The sequence below is a fragment of the Durio zibethinus genome, chromosome 9 (assembly GCF_047325235.1).
Source record: "Durio zibethinus cultivar Kanyao isolate XHJ-2024 chromosome 9, ASM4732523v1, whole genome shotgun sequence".
Lineage (NCBI taxonomy): Eukaryota > Viridiplantae > Streptophyta > Magnoliopsida > Malvales > Malvaceae > Durio > Durio zibethinus.
The window spans coordinates 7,965,117-7,974,696 of NC_143170.1; the positions used below are offsets into that span (position 1 = coordinate 7,965,117).

The 9,580-nt window shown below is 34.9% G+C and overlaps 3 protein-coding genes across 3 annotated transcripts; 1 reads left to right on the forward strand and 2 right to left on the reverse strand.

The window, feature by feature from the left end:
- The first annotated feature begins 18 nt into the window (after positions 1 to 18).
- LOC111316679 (AT-hook motif nuclear-localized protein 3-like) lies at positions 19 to 4,859 on the forward strand. Its single transcript, XM_022918745.2, has 5 exons — positions 19 to 962; positions 2,309 to 2,376; positions 3,142 to 3,273; positions 3,761 to 3,922; positions 4,201 to 4,859. Exons 1-5 carry the CDS (start codon positions 605 to 607, stop codon positions 4,498 to 4,500), a joined length of 1,020 nt encoding a protein of 339 aa, XP_022774480.2. The 5' UTR covers positions 19 to 604; the 3' UTR covers positions 4,501 to 4,859.
- An 813-nt stretch (positions 4,860 to 5,672) lies between these two features.
- LOC111316690 (uncharacterized) lies at positions 5,673 to 6,414 on the reverse strand. The gene has a single exon (XM_022918753.2). It carries the CDS (start codon positions 6,278 to 6,280, stop codon positions 5,891 to 5,893), a length of 390 nt encoding a protein of 129 aa, XP_022774488.2. The 5' UTR covers positions 6,281 to 6,414; the 3' UTR covers positions 5,673 to 5,890.
- A 1,421-nt stretch (positions 6,415 to 7,835) lies between these two features.
- LOC111310502 (rRNA processing protein-like protein) lies at positions 7,836 to 9,495 on the reverse strand. The gene is made up of 2 exons (XM_022910008.2): positions 9,335 to 9,495; positions 7,836 to 8,873 (listed from the first exon to the last, which is right to left on the reverse strand). The coding sequence occupies exon 2, from the start codon at positions 8,861 to 8,863 to the stop codon at positions 7,970 to 7,972; it is 894 nt and encodes a 297-aa protein (XP_022765743.1). The 5' UTR covers positions 8,864 to 8,873; positions 9,335 to 9,495; the 3' UTR covers positions 7,836 to 7,969.
- Positions 9,496 to 9,580: the final 85 nt, after the last annotated feature.

Consider the following 9,580-nt stretch of genomic DNA (forward strand, 5'->3'; position numbering starts at 1 on the left):
ATAATAATAATTATTATTAATTAAATTCAAAATATTAAATCATATTATTATATTTTTCACTTTTATAATTTTTTATTTTTTTCCAATTTTTTTCTACTTTATTTATATCTCTTCATTTTCCTGCAAAAACCCTAAATTCTTGTTTCCTAAACAAATTCGTACCTTGCACCGAAAAGTTTGCATTTTCGTCTCTGTAATTCTCGATTTTTTTTTTGTTGAATATTTTGTCAGCATTTTCAATTTCGGTGCATTCTCTGAAATGATGAAGATTTAAACCACAAATTTGGGTTTATCAAAAAAAGTAAGGCCAATTTCATGCTCATAAAACGGAGGTTTTTTTATCTTTGAATTTTTAATCAAAGTTATTGCTTTTTTTTTTTTTTTCATTTCGTTCTATTTTCTTGTATGTTTTTTACTCTGAGCTGAATTTTTTTTTATTATAATTTATTTTCAAAATTAACTCTTTTGAACCTCTTGATCACTCAAATTTGAAAAAGAGTTTGAATCTTTAATAGGTAGGTTGCAGGGGTTTTAGGGTATTTAGGGTTTTAGACAACTGTTTTTTTTTTTTTTTTTTTTTTTTTCTTGATCTAAAAATATATGAATGGAGGACAAAGAGGGACCAACGCCCGGGGTCACAGCGAAAAAAGATGAAGCTCCAGAAGGCTACCACGTGGCACCCAGAACGGAAAGCCCCTCCCCATATGCGGGACCCACAACGCAGGCCAACGCTGCTCCTACGGCGAGTGTAGCCTCGCCGCCGGTGGGCTCAGAAATGAAGAAAAAAAGAGGCAGACCAAGGAAGTACGCACCGGATGGGTCTTTGGCAATGGCATTGTCACCGATGCCGATATCGTCGTCGGTTCCACTGACGGGAGAGTTTTCCCCTTGGAAACGGGGAAGAGGGCGGTGGGTTGACACGGTAAAAAAGTCACATATGTATGAGTTCGAGAGCAGGCCAGGTATTTTCATAATAAATTGTCTCTTTTTTTTTTTGGTTTGCTTTGGAATCTTGTAAGAGGTTTTTAACCGATGTTTTTACTGTTACATTGGATACCGGGATCGGAGGAGGGAGTCAAAAACAAAAATCTGTGTACAAAAGTTAGAGTTTCAACTTACGTTTTTAATGGTTGGTAGAATGAAAAGCTAGAGGTATATTTTTTGAGCTTTGGAGAGAGGGAGAAATGGATAATTCATTGATTTGGGTTTCAGGAGTTAAGAGAGGGTGTGATTTTGTGGGGTTTGAAATGGGAGTGGGACCAGGAATCTGATTCCAGCCCGTATGTGGAATTAATGGTAGTTATTGAAAGATAAGCTGATTTGATGATAATGCTGCAAAACGAGGAGAATCTCTCTCTTGTCCTGAGTACTGTACTTCCACAGGGCAAGACACCAAAATATTAGTCAAGGTGCCAGTGCTACCTTGACCTGGGAATATACTTATTGGATATATTAGAGCTGATTAAGTTCAAACCTCTTTAACCTGGTAATTAATTTGAGCGGACCTGCTGACTGGCAATTAATGGTGGAAATCATCATTTTCAATAATATTAGGAAACCAGAAAAGGAAACAATTATGAAGAAGTGCATCAGCATCAGTGCATGAAATTTCTAGCTTAGTAGGGAAATTGAAGGGTAAAGAAAACCCTACGGAAGTTTTGTCTTGGCTTGAAGTTTGGACTGTTTTGTTGGAATCAGGGTCCAGCTTCAAGCCTACAACCATTTGACCTTAAACATGAACCCCAAGACCATATCTCGGGGCATTGAATTGACTTTTGCAAAGTTCTAATTTTAATTTTCTTAGTATGCAGAATATTTGTCAGGTTCCATGGTGCAGCTACTGCTATACTTCTATTGTTTTTTTCAATCTCAGTCGGTAGATGATCCTAACTGGAATTACAATTACTGTTTCTAATCCACAGTTGAGCACTATAATTAATGTATATAGTTACTTGACTCAGACCTCTTCAATCTTCCACCATGTTAGCTAAGGAGTGGTTGGATAGAATGAAGCTTAACTTCAGGGTAGGGATTGTGCAACACTTGTAATGTGCTTTGGTGAATAGCCAGTCAACTTGGATGTCAATGATACTGATTTTTTCTCATCCTCTCTTTGGACTTACTACTTAGGCACCCAGCTAGAGCATCAAGTTCTACTATGGCTCTGTCTTCTTCTTTTTTTTTTTTTAAATCTTTAAGAAGTTGTTTATTTACTGATAAGACAAACTTTTTATTTTGAGATGCGATCAACAGGCTTCAAAAAATCAGCTGCTATATTTTTGTTTACTAATTTAAATACTTTTTATAGGTGACAGGATCCCATATTTTGTGGGGGCAAATTTCACTCCTCATGTAATCACTGTTAATGCTGGTGAGGTATGCCCTGATAACATATCTTGTCACAATAAGTAAGGTGCATTTGCAATTATTACCGTGTAGTGTTTCCTTCTATGTTTAAGTAGAAGAAAACCTTCTCTGAACTGTTTATTTCTGCCTGCCACCCCGTAATTCTTGTGGCTTTATAGAGGAAATAAATTCTCATAATGAAAGAAAGGAGTTGTTTTTGCACAGGTATATAATGATTAAAAATGTTCCATCGGTATTTTCCAATGCACATTTCACTCCTGTTTCCTATTAAATCTTCACTTTTTTTTTTCTGTCTTTGTATTGGAGTTTACCATCCTGAGTTCCTGACTCCCTTTCAAGAGACTATGGTTCCAAGAATGGAACAAATTCATTAGAAAAAACTCCCAACACAATTTCTATAATTGTCCTGGTTAGTTACGTAATCTTGTTATAATGTTTTGTGTAGAAACAATGGGATAAATAAATCGATATCTGTCAAGCAAATATAGGAAAACAGTCATACATCTATGTTACATTAAGTCATACCATTTTTCTTTTATCTTTGGTATTGTTTTAGTGGATGTTAATTGCACTTCCTGTTTCTTCTTTGTGATATTGGATTTTTAAAATTTGAACCGAATAAATTTCTATGTCTAATATATATGTTAGAGGTGAACGATAGAAGTAAATCGATCGAGAGTTTTTTATTTTTTAAAGGTGACTGTTCCCACACCTTTCAGCTATTTCGTTTTTTATGTTTTTCTGGATCTCTTTCATTCCTTATTATTGTTATAGGATATTACAATGAAGGTGATGTCTTTTTCTCAAGAAGGAACTCGCGCTATATGCATTCTCTCTGCAAATGGCACTATTTCAAATGTTACCCTTCGTCAACCTACTTCATCTGGTGGTACTCTGACATATGAGGTGTGTCACTTCATCCTCCTTTACTACGAGTTTAAGTGCGTAAGGATGCATGAAATATTAGTTACTAGGCTTCCTTTTTTTGTTGAGGCCACTATGCAAATTAAGAATGCTGGTTCCAATTTACTTCTGAAGCAGAGTGACAACTCTTGTGCACGGGTGTTAGTTTCCTTTTGAAGGTCAATATTTGATATACTTTAAAGCTGTTATTATCACTTAATTCTGCAAGAAGGGCACAAAACATGTGGCATTCTCCATAGAACTCAGTTTTACATGGATACACTTTAAAATATTTGTGCTTATGAGGCTTCTTAGCTTGGTTGAACCCAAAAAATAACTCATGTCTTGACTCAATCTTGATTCCCTCAACTTGCTTTTGCCTTTGTATTACAAGGATGCATCCAACCTGGACAGTTAGTGATTATCAATCGTATCTTTTTTTCCTCGTAGCTGTCAAGTAATAATCCAGCTTCCTTATTATTTTATCCAGGGGCGATTTGAGATCCTTTCTTTGTCTGGTTCATTTATGCCTACTGAGAATAATGGAACAAAGAGTAGATCTGGTGGGATGAGTGTTTCTTTGGCGGGCCCAGATGGTCGTGTTCTAGGAGGGGGACTTGCTGGTCTGTTGGTAGCTGCTGGTCCTGTGCAGGTAAACCATATTCTATAAAAGATATTAATAAAAAAAATTTAAAGGGTAAGGAATAAAGAAGTTGAGGGTAGTTAAAAACTTCAAATTTTCCACGTAAGGTTTTCATATGCTTTTGATGATATCATAACAATGGTTCCTATAAAAAAAACCCCTCAATGGTTAAATATCATTGTAAAGCACATAGAAGGCTGCCACCTGGCAATGGACAGTCTAGCAATATGTACAAGGATCACTGTCATAGTCTAATGCCTTCTTTCTCAATCGTTTTGATTGAACAGGTTGTTGTGGGCAGTTTCCTACCAGGTCACCAGCAGGAGCAGAAGCACAAGAAACAGAGAACAGAACCTGTAGCCGCTGTTGTGAGCCCTGCGGCTGTGCATACAATGCCTTCAGAAGAAATTAAGGTGTCCTATGGTGGAGTGAAGCCAATTCTCACCTCTCCATCATTCCGTGGAGACAGTTCAGGTACTTTGAACCCTATCCAGGGCTTTAGAAATTCTGATATTGACAATAAATCATCTTCAGCTGGAGAGGAACCGAAGGGCCATAGTCTATCACAGTGTGATGTTTCCAGTTGATAGTATCTGCATGCTGGAAACTGGTTCATCATCATTTCGGATATAATGATTTCTAATTGTGAGGAAGCTGGGCTCTTAAGTCAACCTCGTACAAGACCAATAGAAGCTCTTATTGGCTTCGTACCAAGGAAAAAGAATGTTTAACGTCATGATGGTTTTAACCCATAATTGTGCTGCCTTGTTAGGTTTAGGTAGGATTTCTAATTGTTAGTATCAGTATTCGGCCGTTGTTATGATGTATGGTGTATTTTCATGTGTTTTCTTACTCATTGGAGTAAAATTTTATGAATGATTGAAACGTGGTTTGCCATTCTCCTGATCAATCTCCATGTATCCAAATGATCTGAAGTTTAAATGCATGTTTTGATTATGGCTTGTTGAAACCATAGATGCCTAATTAAATAATGACGTGTTACATTGCCAAAAAAGCCTGCATCCTAGTTTTTTTTTTAAACAAAGTGTATAATTACAAGAGAAGTTATATTCGTAATAAAATATTATATCCATATCTGAAATTTTTTAATTAAATAAAACAAATCAATCAATGTAAATTGAATATAAAATTTTATTAAATTTATTGAACTTAAATTTGGAATCTCACAGTTTTTGTGTTTTCTTCTTATCAGTAAGTCAAAGACAATTTTAAATCCAGCATAAGGTTGGATTATAGACACAAAAAATTTGAATTAAACTTCAAATTTTCAAAATTTTTTTCTTATTATTAAACCTAAGAATAGGCTATAATTTTGTCACAAGTTTCATAAGATTTGAATTAAACTTCAAAATTTTAAAACCTTTTCCTAATTACTAAGCCAACTCCAGTAGTCATCAATTTTGTCACTAGTTTCATAGATATTTACAAAGCGGGCCCTAGTTGGGCATTCCTTGTCTCTGAAACGCTAACTAGTAAATTTATTTGTTTCTTTATTATTTAGATTTGAATTCATTGAAAAATTGTGAAGAAATAAATTTTTATGATTTCATTAGATTTGATAAAAATAAATTTACTTAAATGGATAAAAAAATACCAAATAAAACCCAAATATTCTTTGCCTTTAAATTAAAAAAAAAAAACTTACTAGTAACTCCTAAGGACAACCTAACTACATCAATGCTGGCAGAAGATTATGTTCCACAAAAGAGAAAAGAAAAAAAATCTAGGGCTCATCAACTCACAGCATCAAGATAACAAAGTCCCCATTATCAATCTGGATATTTTATCATTTGACTGAATTAGGATTAAGAACAGTTCAAAAGACCGCTTTATCCTAACCATGACCCATCACTAAAAAGAAGACTCAGTCATGACCACCAGAAGAAAACTGGAAATTTTCATGGTATTTATGTATATAGAACACAAGGCTTTGGCAGCCTTGATTCAGATGTACGCCTAAGCTGAAAAAGACAGCCCTAACTTTTCTGCTCTCCATTCTCTGTTGACCTTGGCAATAAATTCTTCCACTCTTCTCCTTAGCTCATCATCATCTTCATCCGCATCCTCGGTATTGTTGGCATCAAAACCATTTCTGTTCCCTTTGTTGTCATCCTTAGCTGTCTCATAGGCACTCCACAATCTGTTTGCATTCTTCACTTGTTCACTTACGCTGATTGATTGCTTATCATATGTAGGTGCTGAGAGAGGAATTTCATAATCTTGGTCCAAGCTGGAACCATGCTTTGAACCCATGAGGATCATGACGATGATCAAATTGAAGAGACAGAAAACATAAAGATTGTTGGAAACAGCTTGGCTGATCAAATCCAATGTAGAGTCAATCATGGTTGCAAAAACAAGAAATGAAGAAAATGAAGTGAGGAGAATAGCAAAATTAATCAGAGTATGCTGGCAATGCTGGAAGTTTGATTAAAGGCTATTTATATCCCTCTGCACAGTTGAAGAAAAGAGTGGATGAGAAGCTTTTGTAGCTGAAAGCGTTGAGTGAAAGCTATAATTTAAACAGAAGTGACAAATTATATAATGATTTTGTTTCATGATTAATGGGTTATTTTACTAAAAAAATCATTTATCTAAGGTAATTTTAGGTAGATTTTATAAATTTAAATATAATATAATATTATAACAAAAAAAATAATATGATTTAAAATTTTAATAAAAATAATATATTAATTTAATAAAAATAAAAATTATATTTAATATTATATATATATGTATTAATCATAATATAATAATTTTATAGTTATATATATTTAACATAAAATAAACACAATAAAACATGATTTACTGAATTTAATTTTAGATAAGTACAAAGTGGGGCTTGCCTTCATTTTAATAATAATCCCAAATTCTAATATATAACCTTACGGAGCATAAGGACTGCACATGCAACGGAACTTTCTCCGTCTTCCGTATTCTTTTGTTTCGTCAATAGCTTAGCCTTGGCCTGAAGTAATTTCTGGTTCAAAACACTAAGAAGCAAGTGTAGTTGAAACTTTTTGTTGTTTTCGATGAATGAGAAACAAGATGAGAAAGAGAAGACAGAGGAAGGCGAGCAAGGGATGCAGATCACGATGAATTTTCTCCTGTTCATAATTGATGTTTCATTCTAAACTTTTTGACTTTCTATATTAATAATCATGTTAATTGAGCATGTTGGGCTCAAAATTCCAATATATTGTACAAATTAAGCACATGAAAAAAAAATTTAAGGTTAATGTTATGAAATAACTCTTAAAATTATATTAAAATATCAATATAATATTTAAAATTTAAAAATTTTTAATATGATACTTAAATTATAAATTTATTAATTAATATCATGCTTGTAAAATTATTAGTTTGTTATATTTTATAATTCAAAATTAATCATGTTAAATATGAATGTTACATTAATTAATTAATAAATTTATAATTCAAATATCATATTAAAAACTCTTAAAAATTAAAATATTATATGAAATATTTTATTATAATTTATAAGTTATTTATAATGAGGCGTGGCAGAATGGAATTCAGAATCGGAGGAGTACAATGAAGCACCTACTACCTTGCATTATTGGTATTTTTTTGTTTCCTTTCCGGATTTACATTGGCATTTTTCTTTGGAAAAACTTGGGATTACTTGAGGCAAGAAAATTGCAAAATCCAGCTGTTGAGTTCGTATCTGAAGCCTGAGCAGAATTGGCAATTGGCTGAACTTAACATGAGGCAATTCATATGCCTCCGATGTCATTTTTTTTTCTAATGTTAAATGAAAGGCTGGATCAAGCATCAATTGATAGGTTCATTGCCAATTGATGGTCAAGGTTCACCATTTCGAGTTTTTAAGTAGATTATGTAAATTGGATGATTTACTTTGTAAGTTCAACCAGAAAAATACCGACTAATATCACGACTTCAAACTACCATTACTGAAACAGAAAATCAAAAAGACACTTAAAGATGAAACAACAGCTTAAAGTTTAGATAAAAGAGAGCCCTAAAGAAGTGAGAACAGGTCCTTTAGCTGTATCACTTTTTCCTTTTCTTGTTTCCTGCAACACCGCCTTTATTGAAGCCTCTAATATCATTTGTGGTTTCGGCAGTGTTCTGCTTCTTCAAACCTTTCCTCCCTCCAAATCCAAACTTAGAATTCCTGGACTCCCTTTTTTTCATATTCTTACCCTTTCCACCACCTTGCTTTGCTTTCCCTCCAGAGCGATCCCCTGGAGACACCCCTGGCCTTTTCTTGCTTGACCTCTCAAATGCTTTACCATCTTCAAAACCCAAGTCCAGCTCGCTATCTTTGCCACCTGCAGGAAAGCCACTCTGCTGCCTCTGCTTCCTCCACTTCTTAACTTCCTCAATCTCTTGTTTTTTCTGCTTAGCTCTTTCTTTCAACTTCTCAGCTTGAACCTCTTTAGCAATTCTCTTGGCCTCTCTAGCCTTCCGTCTCTCCTCAGCCTCTTCAATCTGTCTCTTCTGCGCCAAAAGCCTGCCCTTCACCTTCTGCATGTGGACATCTGTCTTAACCATCTCTGCATAATAATCAGGTGGCCGAAGGAAAGGTAGCCCCATTGACTGAAACTTCTCAAACGCCAACCTTGTCCCCTCTAATGCCTGTGTATAGAAAGCGAGCTCTCTTGCCAGGTCATCATTCACATCCACCTCTTTCTCTTGATCGATATCAAGGGAAAGCTTGTGCATCCATTCAACATTTTCCGGCCAGCTGATATCTTGAAGTTTCTCAATAAGGCCATCTCTGTTGTATATAGGGTTCTTAGAAGGCTCAGCCAACTTCACATCCTCCTCTTCTGATTCTGACCCGGATTCAGACTCTTGCCCACTAAGATCATCCATTACATCATCATCATCCTCCACTGCATTCTCAGCTACTAAGGTTGATTCTTTACCTCGCAGCCCCATTGCGTAAAATCTACCATCAGAAAGGGGGGAAATTCAAAAGGTTGATAGGATGCAAATAGGATTGGATAATTTTTTCACACTATGTTTTATCCCCCACATAAAGCAATCAAAATCATGAACGACGAGGAAAAGAAAATAGCAGATCAAACTCCATATTCCTTCTTCAAGGAGAGAAAATACAGATTGAAGTATAAAGTTCCTGTTAACCAGGTGTAAAAGATATTCGCAGCAAAGCAAAGTACAGGACATCAAAATAGCTTCCAAAAACAAACAATCAGACAGAGAAAGGGTACCACAGCCCATAAACATGAGTAAGAGCGCAAGACTAAACCAAACTTCAAAACCTGATATGTGATATCAATATGTGCGCTTGTATTTTTGTTTTTCAGACATCTAAAGTAAAATCGTTTCATACTCCAAGAATTGGAAACAGCAAAAGAGGAAAACCAAGTATATTTGAAAAGAAAATACCTGTTGCCGGCTCTCAAAACCTCAGCAAAACCCTGCTAAATAATCTCACAAATCTAATAAATAAAGTGATTCCTGACTCTAGGGTTTTCAGGGGAAGAGAGTTAAATGGTGCCTCCTTTTCAGAGTCGGGTTTTAGGCTTTTGGTTCGTGGGTTTTGGACTAAAAAACCGAAAGAAAACAAAATGAAGAGGAAAAGAATGGATTGTTGCCATGATTCACAAAACCACTTTTTACGGCCCAGTTGCT

What these genes read in the sequence shown, in the direction of transcription:
- LOC111310502 (XM_022910008.2), bottom strand. Translation starts at nt 8,863, where the DNA reads ATGGGGCTGCGAGGTAAAGAATCAACCTTAGTAGCTGAGAATGCAGTG.
- LOC111316679 (XM_022918745.2), top strand. Translation starts at nt 605, where the DNA reads ATGGAGGACAAAGAGGGACCAACGCCCGGGGTCACAGCGAAAAAAGAT. An exon ending in TCACTGTTAATGCTGGTGAG is followed by an intron (nt 2,377 to 3,141) that starts GTATGCCCTGAT and finishes TTATTGTTATAG; the next exon opens with GATATTACAATGAAGGTGAT. An exon ending in TAGCTGCTGGTCCTGTGCAG is followed by an intron (nt 3,923 to 4,200) that starts GTAAACCATATT and finishes TTGATTGAACAG; the next exon opens with GTTGTTGTGGGCAGTTTCCT.
- LOC111316690 (XM_022918753.2), bottom strand. Translation starts at nt 6,280, where the DNA reads ATGATTGACTCTACATTGGATTTGATCAGCCAAGCTGTTTCCAACAAT.